General features: G+C 43.6%; 1 protein-coding gene across 1 annotated transcript in view; it reads left to right on the forward strand.

Moving 5' to 3' along the window:
- MARF1 (meiosis regulator and mRNA stability factor 1) overlaps positions 1-25,673 on the forward strand; it is a 42,838-nt gene that overhangs the window by 12,094 nt on the left and 5,071 nt on the right. The window contains exons 7-25 of the mRNA XM_081088932.1: positions 364-536; positions 2,208-2,636; positions 2,839-2,996; positions 3,078-3,236; positions 4,506-4,647; positions 5,335-5,513; positions 6,745-6,825; positions 10,229-10,465; positions 10,559-10,678; positions 11,349-11,524; positions 14,268-14,488; positions 14,859-15,001; positions 15,142-15,275; positions 16,045-16,247; positions 17,722-17,949; positions 21,124-21,354; positions 23,403-23,615; positions 24,784-24,844; positions 24,930-25,028. Of these exons, the coding sequence (XP_080945058.1) occupies positions 364-536; positions 2,208-2,636; positions 2,839-2,996; positions 3,078-3,236; positions 4,506-4,647; positions 5,335-5,513; positions 6,745-6,825; positions 10,229-10,465; positions 10,559-10,678; positions 11,349-11,524; positions 14,268-14,488; positions 14,859-15,001; positions 15,142-15,275; positions 16,045-16,247; positions 17,722-17,949; positions 21,124-21,354; positions 23,403-23,615; positions 24,784-24,844; positions 24,930-25,028 (3,387 nt within the window). The remainder of the gene's footprint in view (positions 1-363; positions 537-2,207; positions 2,637-2,838; positions 2,997-3,077; positions 3,237-4,505; positions 4,648-5,334; positions 5,514-6,744; positions 6,826-10,228; positions 10,466-10,558; positions 10,679-11,348; positions 11,525-14,267; positions 14,489-14,858; positions 15,002-15,141; positions 15,276-16,044; positions 16,248-17,721; positions 17,950-21,123; positions 21,355-23,402; positions 23,616-24,783; positions 24,845-24,929; positions 25,029-25,673) is intronic.

Consider the following 25,673-nt stretch of genomic DNA (forward strand, 5'->3'; position numbering starts at 1 on the left):
TCTTTTTTTTTTTTTAAAAAAAAGAAAACTCTGATATTGTTTTTAACCCTGGGCCAATGCTGCTAATCTTAAAAATCTAAGATGAGTAATGTCCAAAGTTGACACTCCCCAAAATATTAATATTTGCTCCCTGTTATGACTAGAAGTAATCTTGGGATTCAATATAAGTATGTGGTAAAATTGTCTTACCATGCTAATTCCTCTGATATCAAATGTGTTCCTATTCTAAAAAGGGAGGGGGAGGGGTCGGCTTTAGCTCAAGCAGTTACTTCATGGCAGACATTAAAAAGGGAGGAGGGAGTCTTTCTTTCTCAAGTGTTTCTAATGTTTGGGGATGGGATTGGGCTGTATCTTACCTTTCAGCTGATGTCAATTTTGCCTTGGAACTTAGTGACCTGAGACACAGACATGGTTTTCACATAATTTTGATCCATAAAAACCAGGCCTCAGAAGCACTGCTGCATCATGCTAATGAATTGATTAGATTTGAAGAATTCATTTCCGACTTGCCCCCCAGGTCACCACTAAAAATGCCAGTAAGTGAGTTTGCCTTCTCTTTGCTATATTCCAGCACTAGATTAGGGAGGTTGAAGAAGCCCTGAGCAAGGGGTCTCCAAGCCTAGAGGAAACTCTTCGTTATAGGAGGTCTAGCCAGATTTTGAAATAAGGATTAGCAATCTTCAGTTCTTCTCTTACAAATATACAGAGACTTGATATGTATGAATGTTGTTTTTATTTTTAAAATTGACTTAGATTTACCTTACCAATAGCCACTGGCCAGTGTCTCCATAGCTAACAATGCTTTGTGTCAGAGGGATAGAAATAATGGAATAAGAGTTATTATTCCTTTTGCTTTCAAGTGTTTTGGGTAAAGAATATGGTGATGGTTTGTACCAACTGGTGTGTTTGGAGTCAAATAGAGGAATTGTGAAGTTTTCAGGCATTTAAAATGTAAGTCCTCAGCAGGCCTCTGAGCCTGTTTTCTGTAGTTGCACTCCATGTCATGCAAGTGCACAGGAAGGTAGGAATGGTTATTGCTACATCTATAGCCTGTTAAGCCACATGATAGGAGAAGGTGAGTTTTTTCCAGCAAGATGAGCATTTCTGATCATCTTGATTCAGGACAGGAATGTTTACTGCAATGCTGAACAACATTAATAAGTTTCTTGGAGATTATTTATGTAACTCTTAAAGAAATAGTAACGATGGAGAGGAGCTGTAGTGTAGATCAGTGATGGAACCTATGACACGCGTGTCAGAGGTGACATGCGAACTCATTTTTTTGGTTGATTTTTCTTTGTTAAATGGCATTTAAATATATAAAATAAATATAAGTCTTTGTTTTACTATGGTTGCAAATATCAAAAAATTTCTATATGTGACATGGCACCAGAGTTAAGTTAGGGTTTTTCAAAATGCTGACACGCCGAGCTCAAAAGGTTCGCCATCACTGGTGGAGATGAAGCAGAAGAGTAGGCAATCCCATACATTAAGTGCAGTTTTAATGTAATTAGATAACTGGAGAGTTACCGAAGTACCTTAGCGATGATCTCATCCAATGTCCTTAGGGAGGAGAAAGTCAGCACTTAGAAAAAGTAGGCAATTCATTGGAGGTCACACAGCTTGATCATGGAAGAGCAGAGACGACCCCAGGGCCCCTGATCCAAGCACTTGAGCTGCTAGTCTCCCTGTATTCCCTGACACCCAGAACAAGCCAAGGTTAAACACATGCTAAGGATAACCCAGTTGGGGATACCAGAGTCTGACCCAACTTCAATCTTTGAACCACCCTCCTAATTAATTTTTGTTGTTATTCGTTATGTTTTTAGCCGTTTGGCTATAGCTGCATTTTTCACCCTTCTGCTTCTGTTTGCACTCACTTTTCTAATTTGGAAGACCTTGAAGTCAGGTGTATTTTAGGTGAAAGATTGCCCACTATAGAGATCTTTATTCCTTATGGTTAAAAAACAAAACAAAACATTATTCAGAAATTGAATCATCAGTCTCATTCACTAGAGTGATAGCTTCAGATACAGTTCTCTTTTTCTATGTTTTTTAATCTAAATAAGTTCACCTTCTCCCATCAAAATCATTATTTACCTCCCATCCGAGGTCTCAAGCTTGTTGGAGATGATTTCTTGTTCTTATTTTGTAATTAAATGTGTGCCCTTGAGTTAACCTGTTGTAACACTTCTCCTCTGTGTCAGCAGTGCCACACTCTGCTCTATGTTTATAACCTACCAGCAAATAAAGATGGCAAGAGCGTCAGCAACAGGCTCAGACGCCTGTCCGACAACTGTGGTGGGAAAGTGCTGAGCATCACAGGCTGCAGTGCAATCCTCCGCTTCATAAACCAAGATAGTGCAGAACGGGCTCAGAAGCGAATGGAAAATGAAGATGTCTTTGGGAATAGGATCATCGTGTCATTTACTCCCAAAAATAAAGAACTCTGTGAAACAAATAGTTCAAATGCAATTCCTGATAAAGTGAAGTCTCCAAAAAAACTTAAGATTCCAAAATTGTGCCTCATCAAAGATGCAAATGAGCAATCTTCCAGTGCCAAAGCCATGCCTGGAAAAGGGTCGCAGGCAAATTCTGGATCTGCTGCAAAAAACACAAATGTGAAAAGTTTACAGGTAATTATGGTACCTCTTGCTTTCTGAAGTTTATGATAGGTTTGGTTTCTTTGTCTCTGTGTTTTATAGGCCCGCTTGCTTTTGTTCTGTCCTTTTTTTAGTTCCATTTTGATGATAACTCAAAGTGACATGATTTCTGTACAGGGTCTGACACACCTTGGGTACTTAAATTTTTAATTCTTCTGCACTTGTCTCTTTTAAGGAGCTGTGCCGTCTGGAGTCAAAAACTGGTACTAGAAACAGTGAATCTCAGCAGGGTAACCTGAGGCTGGTGGCACCTCCTCACAGAAACTCGAGTGTCGTAGCACCCACACTAAAAAACTCCGGGTTGGCAGAATCCGTTTACAAAACCAATCCGAAGTAGGTTGACTTACTCTTTTCTCATAGTTGCTTCTCCAAAGTGAGGGAAAACAAATAACCTCTGATTTTTCCCTTCATTAGAAAAGAGAACCTCAGTGCCCGAAGTGTTACCAGTTCTCCTGTAGAGAAAAAAAACAAAGAGGAGACTTTGTTCCAAGTGAGTTACCCGTCTGCTTTTAGCAAGCTGGTTGCATCCAGGCAGATCGGTTCTCTGCTCACATCTCCATCTTGGTCTTCGCGGTAAGTCCAGCTTCTTGATCCAAGGAGTGGTTATGTGCAATAGAAGATATGTTTGTTTAAAAGAATTCAAGCAACACAGAAGCACATAAAGTAAAAGAAAAGTCTCATCCCGCTTCTGTCAGCCCCCTTGCCCCAGGTAATTTTAGCTAACATTTGGGGGCAGTGCTTCTCACCATCCTTCCCTTCTCCACGTGGGCATCAGTAAGCAGAAGTCAGAGAAAGAAGCTTGTCCTGGAGTTCCTGGCCAGGGAGGCACGTGAGGATGTCTTTGCCATTTCCTCATGGCCTCATCATGTTGAGGAAAAGGCCCAAACTAGACACACACTGGTTATTCTTATTCATAGGATAATTACAAGAAGTAAGGGCCTCTGTAAACCACTGTAAGGATCTGTATAACACTTACCTTATCTAAGCTTTCTAAACACTCGCACTGAGTAATTCTGGAAGCTTGGAAGACGGAAGGAGCCATAAGGCCATGTGGCATCCCATGAACTCCTTCTAGCATTGTAGGTGTTCTGCTGAGTTGGTGAAGACTCACTATGAAGGCAATGTTGGACCTGTAAAATTACATTTTATATTTTATTGATTTTTTTACAGAGAGGAAGGGAGAGGGATAGAGAGTTAGAAACATCTATAAGAGAGAAACATCGATCAGCTGCCTCCTGCACACTCCCCACTGGGGATGTGCCCGCAACCAAGGTACATGCCCTTGGCCGGAATCGAACCTGGGACCCTTGAGTCCGCAGGCTGACGCTCTATCCACTGAGCCAAACCGGTTAGGGCTATAATTACATTTTAAAATGTACACAAAACTTCTTTTTCTTACATGGGGAAGAAATGCTACATATGAGTAAGAATATCTAGCTTTTTCAAAGCTAGGGGTGGTTAAGGACTTACATTGGTTATCACAAGCTAAAGCTAATTTCCTAAGAATAAATGATCAGAGTGGAAAATCAATTCATTAGGTCTGCCTATAATTTCTACCTTTAGCTTTGAATTATCCAATGAAAGAATATTTCATATTAAATAATTCACTGGTTATTAATATGGGGTCAGCAGGTAGTACTTTTGACAATATATGTGGAAGACAAAAACACATTTGAAAACCAAATTGCATTGTGGCAAGCTCTGTCTATATATAGTTTCAAAGAAAGCCTAAATGATACAAACTAAATAGAATGCCATCTTAAAAAATAATCTCACTGTGTATGTCGTAAGCAGGAGCATGTCTCCAACCCTTTTAAACAGAGTGTCCCCTCTTGCTTTCAGTGTTGCAAATTCAAGCATTGGTGCCGACTGCCCAGACCCATTTGCAAATGGTGCTGATATCCAGATCAGTAACATAGACTACAGAGTATCCCGGAAGGAGCTGCAGCAGCTCATACAGGAAGCATTTTCTAGGCATGGCAAGGTAATCTCTCACTCTTGTTCTTGCCTTTGTCTTACCCTTTGCTGACATTTCAAATTGAGATAACTTAATTCAGCACTCATAACCACAGCCAGGATACGTGTTACTGAACGAGCCCGAGCTCCTTCCTTCATCTGCTCTCAGTGGTGCCATCCATCCAGTTTTTAGGACCCAGCCCCAGAGAGCAAGAAGCCTAGCAGAGAAGCATTTGTGGTCATGGGCAGGGATTTAAAATAGCACTTTAGGAAATAAAACATTGATGGGTTTTAGTTGGCTCTGGCTGCTAAAATCTAGAAATAGGATTCTAAAATAATGTTGGCTGTTTTTGGTAATATTTTACTGTATCCAATTCAGTTTTTAGGTGGAGTGTGCTAAAATTACACACCTTTTCCTGGTTCTTAAAATGGCTATGCCCCAGGTTTTTGCAGGGCCGAGAGAAGACTCCTAAACACCTCTTGCCCGTGTTGGCCTCTGAGCCTGCATCAGAGAGCTGTGCGTGCCAGAGCACACAGGCTGGCCAGACCAGTGTCACGTCCCTGACCTTGGGTCATTTAGGTTCTAGTTGGCTGAAGTGCAGAATATAGACAAGTTTCCTCACTTCACTGAAGTCCACAAATGTGTCCCTTAATGATTCACCTTCGATGTTTAAATCAGAAGACATAGCATCTGTTGTCTTTCTCACTGCTGTAGGTGAAGAGTGTGGAGCTCAGCCCCCACACAGATTATCAGCTCAGGGCTGTTGTTCAAATGGAAAACTTACAAGAAGCAATCAGTGCGGTGAATACCCTCCACAGATACAAAATTGGCAGTAAGAAGATCCTGGTCTCACTTGCCACAGGAGCTGCTAATAAATCACTCTCTTTACTGAGGTAAAAACCCAAACAAGCCATTTATTTCAGGAAATAACATTTTGGCCCTGAAATAATTTTATAAATAATAAAAATAGATTTTAGCACAATCCCAAACTGTTGTGGTAATTACATATGCAGTAATGCTTATTCTAAATTGATAGAGTTAGAAGTAAACTAGAAATTAGAAAAGATAAATTAGAAATAAGCTAGATAGAATAATTTGACTCTTGTTCAAGTCATTAACCAAAAGTGAAGCACACCTAAATTTGGCAGGTACTTGAAAGTGAAATGATACGCCACATACCCAGATAGCTTCTAAAAATAGTAGACCTTGACAATAAAAGTTTATGAGCCTGGAAAGTGAAATATTATTTTTCAAATCTTAGTAGAAGGTGGATTAGTCTGTAGAGGGTAGATCTACAAGCTCTCAACTGCAGATATATCCATAACGTTAAATAGACACCCAGCCCTGTAATTCTCATTACTACTATATTAATCTTAGGAATCTGGTGATGGTTTTATTGAGAATAAGCTTTGATTCTTCTTTGGCTCTCACTGTTTGGAGTATAGTAAAACAGGACTCACTCCTGAATATCTGTTTGGAGTCAAGATCTTTTCTATAATATACACTTCATTATTATAAATTGTTTCTCTTTCCCTTCTCCCTCCCAAGAATAAAAATAATACTCATGGAAGAAAATTTGGGAAGTTCAGAAACAGAAGAAGCAAAGGGGGGTGGGAGGGATCATCCATAATCCTATGGCTCAAAGCCATTCACTCTTAACAGTTTGGCTTTTGTTTTCCCTTTGAGTATTTTTGGTGCCTTTTTGTTTTTTAAAACCATATTTGAAATGATATACTCAATTGTATCTTTAACTACAGGAATTCTACTCCCATATTTCTAACATATGAACCACAGTGTAGCAGGAGACTTTCAAACTATTCTGCCTTTTGCTCTGAATTAACAAGGTGCTTGTCTTACTGAGTAGTCAGGGTCTTTCTGATACACAGGTAGAAAGCCTTATGCTTGAGTCAGAGGAAAATCCCAGTGTGACTTAATATTTTTTAATTGCGTTGTCCCTAAAATCCTTTCCTCAGATTTTTTTGGAAAATAAATTCTGATATACCAGAAACTGGTAAATTTATTTTGTATATACATTATGTTAATCAATTTTAAAGTACAACTTAGAAATCATCTGTTGATTTCCAACAGCATTTATTCTCTAATGATTAAGATTTTGTCTTACAGTGGAGAAACCATGTCTATTCTTCAGGACGCTCCTGCCTGTTGTCTGCCTCTTTTAAAATTTACAGATATCTATGAAAAAAAGTAAGTTAGGTTTATTTTTTTCATTGATGTAATTCGTACTGATTCATGACTTCCAGAATTCCAATATTGATTGGTGATTGGGATAAAACTCTTTTTTTTTTTAATATATTTTTATTGATTTTTTACAGAGAGGAAGGGAGAGAGATAGAGTTAGAAACATCGATGAGAGAGAAACATCGATCAGCTTCCTCCTGCACATCTCCTACTGGGGATATGCCCGCAACCCAGGTACATACCCTTGAGCGGAATTGAACCTGGGACCTTTCAGTCCGCAGGCCGACGCTCTATCCACTGAGCCAAACCGGTTTCGGCTGGGATAAAACTCTTAAGGAACTTGCAGCCTGATGGAGGAAATGAGACAAAGAGAGTGATGTTCAAATTCACATTTTGATTTTTTTTAAATCTTTATTGTTGACAGTATTACATAGGTCCTTCCCCCCCTCCCCCCCCCAAACCTCTTCCAGCCCGTTCCCATCCTTCCCCCACCCCCAGGCCCTCACCATCCATTTGTCTATGTCAGGGGTGGGCAAACTTTTTGACTCGAGGGCCACAATGGGTTCTTAAACTGGACCGGAGGGCCGGAACAAAAGCATGGATGGAGTGTTTGTGTGAACTAATATAAATTCAAAGTAAACATCATTACATAAAAGGGTACGGTCTTTTTTTTCAATAGTTTTATTCATTTCAAACAGGCCGGATTCGGCCCGCGGGCCGTAGTTTGCCCACGGCTGGTCTGTGTCCATGGGTTATGCATATATGCATACAAGTTCATTGGTTCATCTCTTCCCACCACCCTCCCCTGCCTTCTTTCTTGATTTTAACATACTTTTTTTTTTTTATCCTCACTGGAGGATATGTTTTCTTTTGTTGTTTTTTAAAAATATATTTTTATTGATTTCATAAAGGAAGGGTGAGGGAGAGGGGCATAGAAACATTAGTGATGAGAGAGAATCATTGATTGGCTGCTTCCTGCACAACCCACACTGGGGATTCAGCCCACAATCTGGGCATATGCCCTGACTGGGAATCAAACCCTGACCTCCTGGTTCATAGGTTGATGCTCAAACACTGAGCCACACTAGCTGTGCTAGAGGATATGTTTTTATTGTTTTTGTGTATGTTTTTTAAGAGAGAGACAGACAGACATCATAGATGTGGGAGAGAAACATTGATAGGTTGCCTCTGGTACACTCCTGACGGGAGTTAAACCTGCAACGTAGGTATGGGCCCTGACCGGGAATTGAACCCACAACCTTTTGGTATACAGGCTGACACTCCAATTAGTTGAGCCACCCAACCAAGGATTAACATGCATTTTTAAAAAATTTTTTACTTTTAGCAAATTTAATCTCATTGCCCAAAACAGTACTTTTTTTTTTTAACTGGTCAGTTTTATTATTTATTGAGTGAACAATTTTGAGCATCTTCTAGACTGTACGCTCCAGGAGGACAAGGGCAAAATCTGACCCAACAAGGTATCTTTGATACCCAGCACATAATAGATGCTCAACAAATATCAGTGGAGTGAAAGGCTGAGGCTCTGTGGACAGTGCTGAGCTGGGAAGACATAGCCTTTGTCCTTGAGGAGCTTATGTCTGGAAGGAAAGGAAAAACACACATTATTACATAGAACCAAAAAAAATGACATTAAAAGGAAAATGTTTTGAGGATACAGAGGATGGAAAGAACAGGAGCTTGACCGTTTATGTGGATAATGGGAACCCTGGAGTACTGGAGGAGTGAGGTGAGGGGAGAGGTGTAGCAGGAACCATGTTCCAGGCAGACTCTTCTGGTGACAGTCATGTCTAAGATGAAATGAACAGGAGAGGGATGGAGACGAAGAGGGGAGAGTGCTGCAGCAGTCCCAGTTCTGAGCAGATGCTGTTGGAACAGAAGGAACCAGATACCACAGTAGTTTCAATTGTCAGTAAAACAGGACTTGGTAACTAGTTTTAAATAGCAGGCAAGGTAAAAAGTAGAGGTCAATTTGATTCTGAGGTTTTTCTGCACTGGATGGCTGGGAGGATGGTTGTATAGTTAAACTGGAAATAGGGAAATAAAACATGTTCAGGAGGTACAAGTTTTTGATCTTGGTTTTGGACATACAAGTTTTAGGGAGCTATTGGAATATCTGGTCAAGAGTTCGATTCATCCTCTGCACATTTGGAGGATCCCTTGGGAAAGAAGTTGTCTTCCAGAAAGGACAATTATTTGCCTAAAGGTGATCATGAAAGACATGGGAGCATATAAAACTAGAGAAGAGGGAGGAGAAACAGAAGGGCAGAACTGGGAGAAATGCCACTAAGGACAGGAAGTGGAGGAGAACTCAGAGGTGAGAGTGTTACCAGGAGGTAGGGGTGGCTTGCAACATTGAGGGCACTGAGGCAGTGGTGTGAGGTTTGGGGAAGAGAAGAAGGCCAGTGGTGATGTGAGAGACATCTCTGAAGCATCCTGTGGATAAAATCCTGGAGGGAACAGTTGGCAGACTGGATGGTGAAACAGGAGAAGCAAATCCAGAGAGGCCAGCTGTCTTCATTATTGGGAAGATAGGAGCGTGTGAGATAGAGTGAGAGCAGGAGAATGTGCTTCTACAGGAGCAGGACAATAGGAGTGAGGGGATGAAGTTATGAGACTGGCTTTGGTAGAGGGGAAATATGAGCATCTGTGTAGGGAACTGGGAAGAAACCATTGGAGCAGCTGTCGTTTAATGAACACTTACTATGTGCCAAGCTCTCAAACAGAATCACATTTTATCCTCATATCAATACTGTGAGGCAGGTATTGTCACTTATTTTACATATGGGAAAACAGGTCCGGAGTGGTTGTGTAACTTGACTATGGTCATACAGCTTGAGTCAGGATATGAGTTCAAATCTACCTGCCCTGATTCAGAGTCTGTGCATTTAAGCTCCAAGTATGAAAGACACATGTCAGGGGGAGGAGTTGAGGGGTCCAGTCTCAGTGGAAGTATGAGTCGTTAGGTTGAGGCATAGGTAAGGCAAGGTGGTAGCTGGAAAGGCGTATACGTCTTCTGGGGGAGCAGAGCAAAGATGGTGAGGTAATATAGAGGGATTTGAAGTGAAGGGGAGCCAAGTTGAAAGAGGTCGTATCAGATAGCTTTCCATTTCAGAAAATTAGGTGAGGCATTTACAGAAACTGCATGAGGGTTGGGGGCTAGCCACCAAATGATATAATCATACTGAGCAATGAGCTGAGATGACTCAAAGGAATGCCAAGCATCACTGGTTCAATAGGGAATGAATTTATAGTAGAATTATTCCAGTTTTACTTTTGAAGAGACAGGCTCTATTCTTGGTTGTAGCCCTTTACTTAAACAGGACAGGTGTTTTGTATAATCAGTGAAAGACGTTCTAAGTCAGCATCTCTTTTTCCTTGCTTTTAGGTTTGGACACAAGTTGAATGTGTCAGATTTATATAAATTAACAGACACAGTCGCCATCCGTGAACATGGGAATGGAAGACTGGTGTGTCTCTTACCCAGCAGTCAAGCTCGACAGAGTCCCTTGGGGTCTTCCCAGTCCCATGATGGCTCCTCAACAAACGGCAGTCCAATTATATTTGAAGAGTTAGAGTATCATGAGCCTGTCTGCAGACAGCATTGTTCCAATAAGGATTTCAGGTATAACATCCATTTCCCTTCAGAAATAATCCTTTTGTATAAGGTCATGGAAGATCTCTTACAATTACCTTGCTACTGTTTTGTTTTCTGCAGTGAACACGAATTTGATCCAGACTGTTACCAGATTCCTTTTGTGATTCTCTCTTTGAAGACGTTTGGGCCCCAGGTTCATAGTCTTCTGCAGACACACGAGGGCACTGTGCCTTTATTAAGGTGAACAAACATGTCAAAACCATTGTGACGGGATACCTTAGTTCTCTTTATAGAAAATCTCTCTCTGTCCACACCTCTCCCCAAGAAACAGTCCTTAGCCTCGTAGTCAGTTAAAATATATCTGAAATGGGTCCATTCACTCAGTATTTTAACAAGAAAATGTTTGTGCTGAATTTTGGAAAAATGAGTAGGGTAGTTTCCTTTCTACAGAGAAGAGATGATTATAAGTGCTATAATAGAAGTATGCACAAGCACTATGAGGGTACACATAAGCTCAAACAGTTATAGATTTCAAAATTTGAGAGGTAAAAGTATTCTTCATAAGTTCATTTAACCACACCATGGGTCATCTGGTGAACAACATGGGCCAGCGCAGGACTAAGTTGCCTTAAGGCCTGTAGTAACTAAAGCAAAGGAATCACTGACTTGGAATCCAGTTGCCTTATTTGTAACCCCCTCTGCTGGAAAACTGTTCAGGAATTTCTATTACCATCAGAATGCATCAAAGAGGTCAGTTCACCGTGATGGACTCCCAGTGACCTTAATTTTAACTCTAAACCCAGATTGTGGGCATTTAAATTATTTATTAATGGATACATTAAAATAAAGTCTTCTGTTTAGTGGGTGCTTTACTTTTCCATGATATTAATTTAATGGCCCTTTTTTTCAGCTTTCCAGATTGTTATGCTGCAGAGTTTGGTGAACTAGAAATATTGCCAGAAAATCGAGGGGCTGTTCCCTTAGAACACCTCATCACCTGTGTTCCAGGTGTAAACATTGCCACTGCACAGAATGGCATCAAGGTAGTGAAATGGATTCACAACAAGCCCCCTCCTCCAAACACAGGTAGGTGTCGGGTGTCTGGTCCTCTGAGCCCTATCTGTAGCGAGAGAAGACTATTGGCTTTTATCTTAAACAAATGTAAAGGACCCCGGGTCTCCCCTTTGATCTTTCATAAAAGGGCTCTCTACTAGTAAAGTGCAAAGGTTTGGCAGAACTAAATTTTTTGAAAGTACCAGCATAAATTATGTTAAAAATTTAAAACCCAAATTCCACAGTAACAAATCTACTTACCTACCTAATTTGGGGAGCTTTTCAACTTGTCAATTGACTTGTCCTTTTAAAAATAATTTCAAATATTTGAAGGAAATACTTCTGAATGCAGATTTACCTTTGAAATTAATTTAGCTTGACATGTCTGACTTTGATAAATGTGAAAACAGATTTAACTTTAAAGGACCAGGGCATTTGGACCTAGATTTGGGTGTGTTTCTGAGTTCTGGACATTCCCTGAGTCGCAGGTGTCTAATCCTGCTACCTGTGAACACTAAGTTGTTGCCTTTATACCTCCACTTCCTTCTCTGTGGCCCTCAGTACTTCCTCCTTTTCTCCCCTGACCTCCCCCTGCCCTTATAAAGAAAGGTATGGGTAACCAAGGAGCTCTATACCAAAGCTTTTTACCCACCTCCTGCCTTTCACCTCAGTTCTAGACCACTCTGGGTTCCATATGTTATACCGTTAAAACTTCTCACTTACATGAACATTCAAAATAAGTGCAAAAACCAGTTTCTCAGTTTTATATCATGCTAGTTTTACATTCTTGCTTTCCATGGTTTCTTGGGCAATATTCTCAGCTTCTTTATGCATTAAGTAGAGGCCCGGTGCACAGATTCGTGCACTGGTAGGGAGGTGTGGCCTGTGGGGATCAGCCCATTGCAGAAGCAGCCGCTCATCCCAGTCAGCTGAGCAGCTGTGGACCTGCCCTCTGAGTGGCTGCTCCTGCTCTGGGAGCGCTGCACATCCCGCTCAGCCGAGAGGCACTCCCACTGTGGGAGCACACCCACCACCAGGGGACAGCTCCTGTGTTGAGAACCTGCCCCCGGTGGTCAGTGCATGCCATAGCGACTGGTTGACTGGTCATTCTGGTTGTTCCTCTGTTCGGTTGCTGGGCTTTTATATATATACTAGGGGCCCGGTGCACGAAGTTCGTGCACTGGGTGTGTGTGGGGCGGGGAGTGTCCCTCAGCCCAGCCTGCCCCCTCTCACATACTGGGAGCCCTCAGGCGTTGACCCCATCACCCTCCAGTCGCAGGATTGGCCCCTTGCCCAGGCCTGATGCCTCTGATAGAGGCATCAGGCCTGGGCAGGGGACCCTCATTTCCCCCCATCACTGGTTCTGCCCCCAGCCCAGGCCTGATGCCTCTGGCCCAGGCATCAGGCCTGGGCAGGTGACCCCCAGATCCCTCCGATTGCTGGCTCTGCCCCTTTCCCAGGCCTGATGCCTTGGCCAGAGGTGTAGACCCCCATCACCCTCCGATCGCCTGATTGGCCCCTTGCCCAGGCCTGACGCCTCCACCAGAGGTGTCAGGCTTGGACAGGGGACCCCCATCTCCCCCCGATCACTGGCTCTGACCCCCGCCCAGGCCTGAGGCCTCTGGCCCAGGAATCATGCCTGGGCAGGGGACCCCCATCTCCCTCTGATCGCTTGCTCCACCCCCCCGCCCAAGCCTGACGCCTCGGCCAGAGGAGTTGACCCTCATCACCCTCCAATCACCAATCACCAGATCGGCCCCTTGACCAGGCCTGAGGCCTCCGGCAGAGGTGTCAGGCCTGGGCAGGGGACCCCCAGCTCCCCACGGCTGCAGGCTCCGCCCCTGCCCAGGCCTAACGCCTCTGGCCGAGGCGTCCGGCCCGGGTAGCAGGGACCCGCAGCTGCAGCGGCCCCGCGATCGTGGGCTTCGCTTTAGGCCCAAGCAAGGGACCCCTAGCTCCCGGGACTGCCAGCTTCGACCGTGCCCAGCTCCCATCGCTGGTTCCACCCCTACTTCCTGCTATCACTGGCCAGGGTGGAAAAGGCACCTGATTCTCCGATCATGGCTGGGGGGCAGGGCAAAGGCGGCCCCAGGGCCGCCTTTGCCCTGCCCCCCAGCTCTTAGCTCCCCCCTGGGTTTCCGATCACTGTCAATGGCAGGGGGCTTCTTCCTGCTTTCCCTTTCGCCTCCCTGCATTGTGCCTACATATGCAAATTAACCGCCATCTTGTTGGCAGTTAACCGCCAATCTTAGTTGGCAGTTAATTTGCATATAGCCCTGATTAGCCAATGAAAAGGGTAGCGTCGTACGCCAATTACTATTTTTCTCTTTCATTAGTGTAGATAGATTAGGCTCTTCTGGGCTACCTGCTTGATGACCATTTATAACTGTGTTCCTGTGGGAAAGTATGTTCCATGTGACCAAATTACAATTGGATCTTTGAAATACAACCACCTTATAAACTGGAAACTTCTTTTGTATTTCCACTTATGCTTTAAGTTAACACTGGTGAACTATTCTTTGTTTTGGCAACTTGACTTCTAGAAGTATTGGGAAGCCTTTGCCAGCCCATGAATAAGTTGGGCTGGCCTGTTAATTATTTCGCACTTGGGTGTAGAAACTGTGAGGTAAAGCAAGCAGCTAGTTCGTCTCATTTGCTTGGTCATGACTGAGTTCAAGCAAGGGAATCCAAAGTTAGTTAGTTACCTACCTCTTCCAGCCGATGAAGTCATGCTTCATGTCTTAATGTATGTTCTTTTTTTCTCCCCACTATCTAGACCCTTGGCTTCTGCGGTCTAAAAGTCCTGTAGGTAACCCCCAGCTGATCCAGTTCAGTAGAGAAGTGATTGACTTACTGAAGAGCCAACCATCCTGTATCATGCGAATTAGTAATTTCATCCCATCCTATCACCACCATTTTGCAAAGCAATGCCGGGTGTCAGACTATGGATATTCCAAGCTGATTGAATTATTAGAAGCAGTGCCTCATGTGTTGCAGGTAAGGAATGCTAAGGGATTATTTGTTAAAGATGGGAATATTTCTCCATGACTTTGGCTACCTCAGCCAAAGAACCAGTGTAGCTGGTATCCTGATTAATTCCTAAGAAGTCAGTCCAGAGCAAAACATCTTGTATAAGCTTTCTTTAGAGTGCAGAAGACATACACAGGGTGGCTTAAGTTTTTAGAAAGCTACGAGCTTCCAACTTAAAAAGTCCTTAGAGCACTGAGGGTTATTTTCCTTCTAATTTCTATGGACTGGCCTTCCTCCCAGCACATATCTCTCCAAAAGTGTTCGCTGTTACATGGGAACTGCTGTGAACATGGGCTTTATAAGTATAAGTGTAAGTAATCCAGGTTTTGATTTGCAGATTCTCGGAATGGGCTCCAAACGTTTGTTGACCCTTACACACAGGGCCCAGGTGAAGCGCTTTACTCAGGATTTACTAAAACTTCTCAAGTCCCAGGCCAGCAAACAGGTTGTTGTGAGAGAATTCTCTCAGGCTTATCATTGGTGAGTTGATGAGAATTTTTTAAAAATGAAAGCAAATATTTTAAAACACTTTTTTTGAAGCATTCTTTTGGAAAACTTGTAAGAGTTATTCTGTCAAGTCATATTGTAATTGTTTACCTATTCCCATGGTTAAAATCTAGGTGTTTCTCAAAGGACTGGGAAGTCACCGAATATGGTGTCTGTGAGTTGATCGATATTGTATCGGAGATTCCAGACACAACCATCTGCCTGTCCCAACAAGATAATGAAATGGTGATTTGTATCCCCAAAAGAGGTATGTTGACTAGAAGAAAGAGATCTATCTAAATGGTTGTTTTAACATGGCATCATGGAAGAGATGCATCTTTCTCCCGCTTGTCCATGGTTCCCAAGATTCCATGGAAAGTACTGTGTGAAAGCGGTGGTTATGCAGTGGATCCAAGGCTTCAGAGTAGGTGGGACCACTTGTTGAGAAGAAAAGCAAGCTAGTGTTTTAGAATCCACCTGTCCCTTTAACTCTGAGCTACTTCGCTATGCACACTTGAAAAGGAAAGAAAACTCACATCAATGTTTTGGTTTACTGTTGAGGTCTGGGAGATAAGAGAGAGAAATCTGCATACGGTCATGTTCTCCCACTATTATTCATCAGTGTTGTTCTTAACCTGGGCTCCTGCACAGCACTGTATCCACGAAATCATTGCACTTCACAGCTAAGGCAAGTAATGCCAGTCTTTCCTAGGTTACCTTTTCAAGTGTGTCATGCTCAGTATGGGGTCAGGGTGGGAGACGGGTGGGTGGCTAGAGAAATTATTTCTAGTTTATAAGATGAAGCTACATGGATGTGTATCTGTGTGTATGTGTATTTCATTGTACACATAATAGCCTGACTTCCTGGTGTTTTGTGCTTGAATGAGTTTAAAAACCATCTGCAAAGAGAGAGGAGTGTCTATTTTAGGTTGTGTGTGTTTAGAAGGCAAAGATAAATGTAATCTGTGCATAGGATTAATAATATTAAGCACAAATGGGTAGAAGAAGGTTGTGACTTGTGTTTGTTTGTTTTAAAGAACGTACCCAGGATGAAATAGAAAGGACAAAACAGTTCTCCCAGGATGTGGTTGATTTGCTGAGGCACCAGCCCCATTTCCGGATGCCCTTTAATAAGTTCATCCCCTCTTACCATCACCACTTTGGCCGGCAGTGCAAACTCGCATATTATGGGTTTACCAAACTACTTGAACTTTTTGAAGCCATACCCAATATTCTACAAGTAAGTGAAGAAGTTCTTCCCCACCTCCCCCAGAGAAATAGGGAGTTATAGAATAGAATCAAAACTTGAAATATTTCTATCAGAGAAGCTATATTTTTGGCTCATTAGTATTTAGTTTGTGGTTTTTCCTTCAATATAGAAGTAAATTATTTCTCAAACTGGTGTTAGGGTAATTATTGCAAAAAGGGTTAGGCTTAGTGAAAAAAGGATTAAATACTTTAAATTTTTAAGTTGAATATACTTTCTTTTTTTTTTTTAATTTAATTTTATTTTTTTTTATATATTTTTTTATTGATTTCAGAGAGGAAGGGAGAGGGACAGAGAGAGATAGAAACATCAGTGATGAGAGAGAATCACCGATCAGCTGCCTCCTGCACACCCCCCACTAGGGATCGAGCCCGCAACCCGGGCATGCGCCCCTGACCGGAATCGAACCCGGGACCCTTCAGTCCGCAGGCCGACGCTCTATCCACTGAGCCAAACCAGCCAGGGCTGAATATACTTTCATTAGCTCCATACTTTTCCAATCTCTTATGGGGATGAGTACATAAAGCAATACAAATGCTTAGCTGGTAAGTCATTGGTAACTTAAACCAGACTTTTTTTGACTTTTATTAATATTACCATTTTCGACCCTCAAAGTGCTTCTTACATTTTAACACATTGTTTGCGGGTAGTTTTTATCGTGCGCTAACAGGTGGCACGTGGCTTGGGCCATTTTTGCTAATTTTTTGTGCAAATGGCAAAGTTCAGTAAAATTACGATAACTTTAGTTTACGTATTTATACGTTACCCACATTCTACTGCTAGTCTATAAAAAGCGTATTAATACGTGTCCCGCGCTCTACTTACTACCAGTCAACGTAAAACGTATAAATACGTTTCCCGCATACAATGTGTTAAAAAATTTTGTGGTAAAGATACACGTTACCTATACCTACTTAACTATTTTTAAGTGTACAGTTGAGTTATCCTGTATAATAAAAGGCTAATATGCAAATCGACCGAACGGCAGAACAACCAGTCGCTATGACGCACACTGACCACCAGGGGGCAGATGCTCAATGCAGGGTCTACCCTCTGATGCCACTCAGCCAGAAGCTGGGGTCACTGCTGGCGAGTGCAACAGCGGTGGCGGTGGCGCTAAGGATGTCTGACTGCCGGCTTAGCCATCAGTCAGACATCCCCCGAAGGCTTGAGGGCTCGAGGGCTCTGGGACTGTGAGAGGGTGCAGGCCAGGCTGAGGGACACACACCCAGTGCACACATTTCGTGCACTGGACCTTTAGTATTAAATATATTTACATTGTTGTGCAACCAAGTTCCAGAACTTTTTAATCTTACAAAACTAAAACTATATTTATTATAGAACACCAAAGTGCTTTTTAGTTATTAACACATTTTCAGGCTATTTAATTCCATGAATAATCGTAACTTTTTTGGTGTTCCTTTCCTCCTCCTGTGTGTTTTCCAAGGTTTTGGAATGTGGAGAAGAAAAAATCCTCGCTTTGACAGAGGTAGAACGATTCAAAGCTCTAGCTGCCCAGTTTGTTAAACTCCTTCGGTCCCAAAAAGATAACTGCCTTATGATGTCAGATCTGCTCACAGAATACGCTAAGACTTTTGGTTACACGTTTCGTCTCCAAGACTATGATGTCAGCTCAGTTTCAGCTTTAACGCAGAAGCTCTGCCATGTTGTGAAGGTAACGGATTTTTTCATGGGATAACACTTGGGGCATTCACCTGTGCGTCAGCATTTCTGTAGGCACACGTTGCACTACTTAGTGCTTCACAGCTTGCTTTGTATGTCATTAATACCTTGTGAGGTAATAGAAGGGGACTTAGGTTTGGCAGTTTAGTTTTGGACTTGCTTTGTGTGTTTATAAGTTGTCTTGTCAAAGTGATGTCTTGAACTGATGAGGTCACTGTTTTATTGTCGGGTGTTTATTCCCAGTGGTGTCAGTCTCAGCACCGCTGGCCTGAAATTGGATCAGTCTAAACAGATCTTCATCTCTGTTTGCGGGAGACTGTAATCACAAATCTCTTCTCCTTCCAAATTCTGACTCACTTAAGGAATAGGTGTAGGAGCAAGCTACCTGAGAATTGCCTTTGTTGTTGGTAACGCTGGGTTGGAGAGAGTACCTTCCTCCTCTTCCCTGCCCTGCACTGAGCTGAGCCTCCTGCCCTAGTTTTCATGCTGCATCCACCCCAGAACCGAGGAAACTCACTATAGGGAGGAAGAAATGGAAAGGAAAACACACCAGGTGGGGGCAGCCCCAGTCACCGGCCTGGACGGAGTCTGTTTATGCACTCGGGTAGAGGAGGGAAAACCTGCCCTGAAGACAGACGTAGCTGCGGGAGAGTGGGAAGAGCACTAGGAGTGGGGAACGTTGAAGGCCAAGGAGAAGGAATGGCCTGTGGCGTCGCATGCTACTGAGAGGGCAAGTGACACGGGCTAATGTGACCCACGGACCTAGCTAAGTGAGCATGTTCGAGAGCTACTGAGAGCGTCTACTTGAGAGAGAAGAGAAATAGACAAAGGCGAGAAAGGGTGATGGGTGAGGAGGCAGGAGTTGTGAGAGCTGTCATTCAGTGGAAGGAGAGACGGTGAAGATACATTTTTATTTTGATAAGAGGAAAGCAAGGTAGGGTGGATGCAGATATAGGTAAACTTGATGTTTGTCACCAGGAAAAGAAGGGGGTTATCTTCCAAGAGCTATTTTCCTGTCAGGTAGGAGGTGAGAGCAACTGCTTAGATAGAGGAGAGCATGGAGAAGGTCTGGAATTGTCATGGCGGTAAGTGGAAGAGTGACCAGGAAATCAAGCAGGGGTGCTGGGAGTATGGAGAACTCTCTGGAAGTCTGTAAAAATTGTGGCTGGGCTGCTCAGTGCAGCTCCAGGATAGCAGATAGTTGGGCTCAAGGTGAGACTTTGCCAGATGGGTACAACAAAAAGGCATGGACAGAGGAGTTTAGAGTATTGACATGACTGCTGATTAGCGGCCCATCAGTGCCAAGATGGATGAAAGGGGCGAAAACAGGAGTCATTGCTGGGGAAGTTGCAGAAGGATGAGAATCTCTTTGTCTTCTCCCACCCAGCATCTGCTCTAGGCTCCCATTTGCATGTAGGATGCATGGGAGGTTTGAATGACTTACTTTGGAAGTGGGCACTGACAGTATCCCAAGTGTGACCCTGGGGATGGGTGTCTGGAGTAAAATCAAGTAGAAGGATGTCATTGGAGATGAGAAATTAGAGGCACTGAAAGGCCATGGTGTGGAACAGGCTCCCGGAATGCTCAGTCACCCAGGACAACAGCAATGGTGACCAGACTTTGACGAATAAAGTTGAATGACTGGGAAGCTAGGCTGTGGAGGCGGGGACAGATGGGAAAGGCTACCCTAGCTCCACTCGATTCCCTGGGGAGCTTCTGGGAAATGCCAATGACCGGATTTCACCGCTGCCTTTGAGATTCTTATGTAATTAGCCCGAGTGTGCTCTTAGCATTTTTTATAAGCTGCCTGTGTGATTCTAATGTGTAGCCAGGGCTGCAAGTCAAGGGATGTATCTAAGTAGCATTAAAGGAGCAGGTTTGTTTTTTCCCTTGAAAGGCTGGAGTAGTAGTAATGGTCTGGGCATCTAAGATATGACTTGGACTGCCCTGGTCATATAATATGATTGATTAAACCTCACACCTGCAGAGGAAATGTGTAGTGTAAATCTCAAATCCATAATCTTGATAAATGGAGTGGGGCATCCATCTACCAGCTCCTGCCTTGGCTCTAGGTGAACATCAGAAGCATAGACACACTGGTATTGGGACGTCTCATCAAGTGCCACCCACCTCTCTCTGCCTCTGAGGATCCAAACCCCAGCTAGGCCCTGGCGGGTGTGTTTCAGTGGTTAGAGGGTCGGCCCACACAATGAAGGGTCGCATGTTTGATTCCTGGTTAAGGGTACATGCCTAGGTTTGGGGTTCCATCCCCAGCCCCAGTTGGGGCTTGTGTGTCTCTCACATTGATGTTTCTCTCTCCTCCCCTCCCTTCCGCTCTAAAAATCACCTGGAAAGTCAGAAAAAAATGGGAAAACAGCTGTAGTAGTAAATATTGGTTTGCCTGCCAATGCCTAAGCAGTGTGTATACTGAAGCTCTGCCTATTTTAATTTCATTGAAGACTCAATTCACAGATTTGTTCACCCCTTCCCAGGACCTGTGGGTCTCAGTCACTAAATGCTTATTTCTTCACATGTTTCTTGGTCCCCATATGGTAACTTGTGTCTTTTTTGCAAGGTTTCCCTCCAATGTGCTTAAAAACTGAAATCCTTTACCTTCTTGAGAATCTGAAAGAATGGAGACCTAGACATGTAATCAGTCCTGAAAATACCAACTTTTTGGCAAGTAACAATGGACGAGAATAATGCAGCTGACCTTTTAGTTAGAGTGGACCTGGTAGTCCGAATAAGCCTTCTATCACCTCCCAGTCTAGCCCCTGGGACACATATGTGGGGTGAGTGGTGTCTGCAGAGCAGCACTGTGGAGTGTCGCCTGCAGTCTAACCACCTCCACCCCAGCACAGCAACCCTTAATTCACAAGCTGGACCAGTGGATGCCAGCTGGCCAGTCTTGTCCCCTTCCCTTAGGGGGCAGTGGAAAGAATGTCCTAAGAGGGGGTGATATTGATGGAAGTTTCTGGTTATGGACAAGGAGGAAGGGAGAGAATAATTTCACTAGAAGGGTTGGTCTAGTGTCCTAAAGAAGCTGAAAACAAACCCAGTCTTTACTTCAATTTAAGAGAACGATTTAGAGACTTTTCCTTATGGGTCCCATTAGCGAAATGAAACTAGCTGAGTTTGGATAAGTTTAAATTCTTGTTTTCCCCAGGTTACTGATACGGAATCTGGCAAACAGATCCAGCTGGTCAACCGCAAGTCCCTGCGCTCTCTCACTGCCCAGCTGCTGGTATTGTTGATGTCCTGGGAAGGAGCCACCTTTCTTTCTGTTGATGAGCTCAAGAGACATTATGAAGCTACCCACAGCACTCTTCTCAACCCTCTCGAATATGGGTTCATGACCCTGACCGAACTTCTGAAAAGTCTGCCTTACTTAGTTGAGGTATGAGTGCTAATGGTTTTTTAGCGCCATTGTAATGAAACTGTTCAGTTGGATATTTCTGGATTACCTAGTAGTCTAGATTAGAGGGTTTAGAGCTGAAAGGGACCAAGTGGTCATTTTATAGTTGAACAAACAGAGACAACCTGCCCAAATGAATGTCAAGCCAGGTCAAAAGCCCTGGCCTCCTGATTCTTGAACTGGGGAACTTTTGTCCTGCATTAGGCTGGATTTTACTACTGTACCTCTCACTGAATTAGAGCGATTACATGGTGACTTCGGTGACTTACCAGTCAGATACAGGTCAGAAAAGGAGATTGACTGGCTGGTCACCCAAGGCACCCTTTCAAGGATGGCACTTCCAAGATTAGAAGAATTGTTAGAGAATAAGGTCCTAGAAAAATTTATCAAAATTGACTGGAAGTTAAAAATCAGACTATTTGCCACAAAAGAGGCTTTAAATGTCATTGAAATTTTGCCACTGAAAAAGGCACCAGGATCAGATAGGTTAACAATTGGGTTTTAACTAACCCTTAAAGAATGAACTTCTTAAAAAGTATTCTAGGCTACTTGTTGCAAAGCTCCCAATTTCATTTTATGACGCCAAAATACCAAACTTGAATACCAAAAGCCTAATATGGTCACACAAAAGAAAGTGAGTCTAAATAGGATATTAACCAATAAAATCCAAAAGTAACATACCATTGTTCTCATATAACCATGTGATCAATAATTAAATAACTAAAAGGTATTGACAGAAAATTTCTCCTTGGCCAAACTTCCTTCAGGCTCCCCTGAGCAGCCTTCTAGACCAGCGGTCACCAACCTTTCGGACCGCACGGACTACCAGCGGTTGGTGACCGCTGTTTTAGACTAGACCTTAACCTCGGATGTCAGTTAGGAATTTTCCATCCACCAACAGCCTCCCTCCTCCCTAGGCTATAAATCCCCATTTTTCTTTGTTAGATAGTTGACCCTTAAACAACATGGAGAACTGGGGCACCCCCCCCCCACGCAGTCGAACATCACGTATAATGTTTGACTCCCCAAAGACGTCCATTGTCCCTCGGTATCCACGGGGTTGGTTCCCAGACCCCCTCGGATTCCCAAATCCACAGCTGTCTCCTGTATAAAGTGGCATAGATCAGTGCATCCACTTGGCCCTCTGCTTTAGTGGACTCCCAACCACAGATCAAAAACAGTACAGGTATTCAGTGAAAAAAATTTGCGTGTAAGTAAACCCGTGCAGTTCAAACCTGTGTTGTTTAAGGGTCAACTGTATTCAGAAGTGAGTCCGTTCTACTAAGGCTGTTTCTCTTCCCCTGAGGCGGTAGTTCCTGAATAAAAACTACCACTTTAGCTACTGTCTAGCTCAGCCTTTCTGTCACAAAATCAAATTCAGCATTTTCTGAACTCTTGTTAATCACCTGTTACGTGAACACCAGTCCTGGGCAATGTAAATGGATGTTCAAGACAAAAGGCTTTCCATGGCCAGCTGAGGTTGGCAAATGTCCCTTCTCCTGCAGAATCTCAGTGCACATTGAAGATTCTGAAAAGGTTTATGGTAAAGAAATTTGCTTAATTTACTTGAAAACAGAAGAGCTTTGGGCCATTTTTCCCTTGTTGGTTTTGTTTTTTAGAAGAATGCTGACATCCTCGTCCTGCATCACCGAGTTCTTTGGAACACCACTTTGGGAGATGAGCTTTAGTGGCCTCAGCCCCCAGGCCTGGTACAGCTCTCTCTGCCTAAGGGGTTGCCTTCCACCTTCATGCCAACCTTTTTGTTTGAGACCCCAGGTTTGCCACTTTCCTTCCTTTCTGACACACTGCTTCTCCAGACCCCTGCCCTTTTGGACTTGCAAATAGACCTCGGGTTTGCTCAAGGCTCCAGCTTTCTCTGGGAGGAGATCCTTGAATAAATCCCTCCTCCTCTTTGGCTCCATTTTTAGGTTGACTTGACACCTTGTCACTCTCAGCTGGAGGCCCTCACTTCTGGGGATGGGGGCAGCCTCTCTGAGAGTGTCTAATGCTGCGTCTTTCTCTTGGACCAGGTTTTCACTAATGATAAGACAGAGGAGTGTGTGAAGCTCACAAGTCTGTATTTGTTTGCCAAGAATGTGCGGTCTTTACTTCGTACTTACCACTACCAGCAGCTTTTCCTTCATGAGTTTTCCGTGGCCTATTCCAAGTATGTCGGAGAAACAGTGCAACCCAAGGCTTATGGCTTCAGTAGCGTAGAGGAGCTCTTGGGAGCAATCCCACAGGTGGGTGTTTTCTGAGCTTCTTGGAGAGTCTTCCTAGAGAGCCACATCCTTACTTTCCTGAGCGGAATAAGGAAATGTCAGGTGTTTTGGACAGATCCTTGCATAACATAGTTTGTATAAGATGAATGCTTTTAGTGTTTCTCCTTCATTCTGTAAAGCTTTATTAAATTCCCATACGCCCGATGAGGAAGTCCTAGACCCTGCCCTCAAGAAGGTGTCAGGTCTTGGAGAGTCAGGACACCCCAGCAGGTGATAAGTCCCTATCAGTGCAGCCACCAGTGGGCACACGGTAGAGGGCCATGGGCAGGCCCGGCGGACACCAGAGCCAAGTTGCGAAGGATGTGTTGACCACGTGGCAAAGAAGGGAGAGGGCAGTCTAGGTAGAGGGGATGCGTAAGCAGATTTCTGACAGTGAAGTACGAGCTCTGTTATGGGGGCCTTGCTCCTCTGGATAAGAAGCAGCACTCAGGAGCAAGGAGAGACCTTCAGGTTTGCATGTGAAAAATAGCACAGTCACCGCTGTGCATAGTACAGTTGAGAGAAACAGGAGGGAACAGGGAGCGTGGCCAGGACTCTGGCCATTGCCCAGGTCAGGGTGCGAGTTGTGAAGGGATTGAGCCTGAGTGAAAATAATAAGAGCACGTAGTTAGGGACACGTGGGAGCTGAGGTCAGGGCTGTGATGACAGCTGCCTGTGGGAGCGCTCCAGGAGCCCAGGGCTGGGCCGAAGAGGCAGAGAGCAGCAGCAGCATTAGGTGGAGGGCTTTGTTTAGGATTAGGATAATGAGTTTAGTTTGAGGGATCTGGGAAATCTCCATGAATTCTTCTGGATGTGTTTAGTTTCTGGAAAAAATAGTAAGGGCTCTCATGTGAGAACGATCTTCATTTATAGACCAGAACTGGTGTTTAGAAGATGATCTTTTTAAAAGCCATAAGGAATATTTTTAAAGCTGAGTCTCACAATTTTTAGACTGCATAGCTTTTTATAAGGGACATGTTTTTGCCAGCCTCTATTGCTTTAAAAGAGTATAGAAAATTTTTTTCCTGGCATTAACTCAGTTTTAAATTCTAGTATGTTTAAGGCAGACACAGGTCACATTCTTCCTGAAGTTTAGGGTTTATCTCTCCTCCTTTTCCATTGCTTAACCAGGAGTATGTCTTGTGTGCAGGTGGTCTGGATAAAAGGACATGGTCATAAGAGAATTGTAGTGTTAAAAAATGACATGAAAAGTAAGTAAGCGCCCATCCCTGCCCCTGCAGAAATCCCGGTTCTCTCACTGACTTCTCCCTCTGACAGGTGCTCTTTGTCCTCTAGGTCATTTGAATTCAAACTGGCCCTCGGCTACTGAGCGTATCCTGGAGGTGCCCAAGTCTTGCACAGCCATGGAACTCAAACTTGGAGCAGGTGGTGATGGTAAGAAAGGACAGACAAGGCAAAGCTGGTGAATTCTAGCAGAAATGGCTTGGAGTGGGGATGGGGTGGGAGGGACTCAGTGTGCCATTTTCATGAATTAGTTAAGTAGCCACACATTTTTCAAAGTATTTGGTTAATAACAGAGAAAAAAAACGGCCTACATTTGATAGTATTTTATGGTTCACTGGTTAATGTTCTTAAGGGATGCTAGCACCCCGCTCCCCCTCCAAATGTTAACATGTCAACCCAATTCAGGTGTTAAAGGAAAAAATTATTCTGACACTCTTTTTAAAACAGTATTTCACCATTGCAGTAGGGTCAGCTCTGCTGCAAGATCAGGCTCAACTCTGAGTACAACAAGGACAAGTGGGGTTTGTAGTCAAGGGCATCGGTGGATGGAAAATCACCAAGGGGAGACATGATGGGTAGGGGGATTCTAGCCTAACAGACCTAAGAGGATCCTTGCTAAAGGCAGGCCAAGGACTTAGACATGGCAGTGTGGAGTGGGTGCTGGTGGAGGGTGAGGAACTTGATCAGATTGCATGGCTCGGGGATTCTCGGTAAACTGACTTCCCAGGATTTTTGCTGAGACACAGCAAGGACAGGACAGACATGGAAGGCCAAGGTCAGGGTATAGCAGAGGAG

The sequence above is a fragment of the Myotis nattereri genome (genome assembly GCF_964212035.1).
Source record: "Myotis nattereri genome assembly, chromosome: 4".
NCBI classification, from domain to species: domain Eukaryota; kingdom Metazoa; phylum Chordata; class Mammalia; order Chiroptera; family Vespertilionidae; genus Myotis; species Myotis nattereri.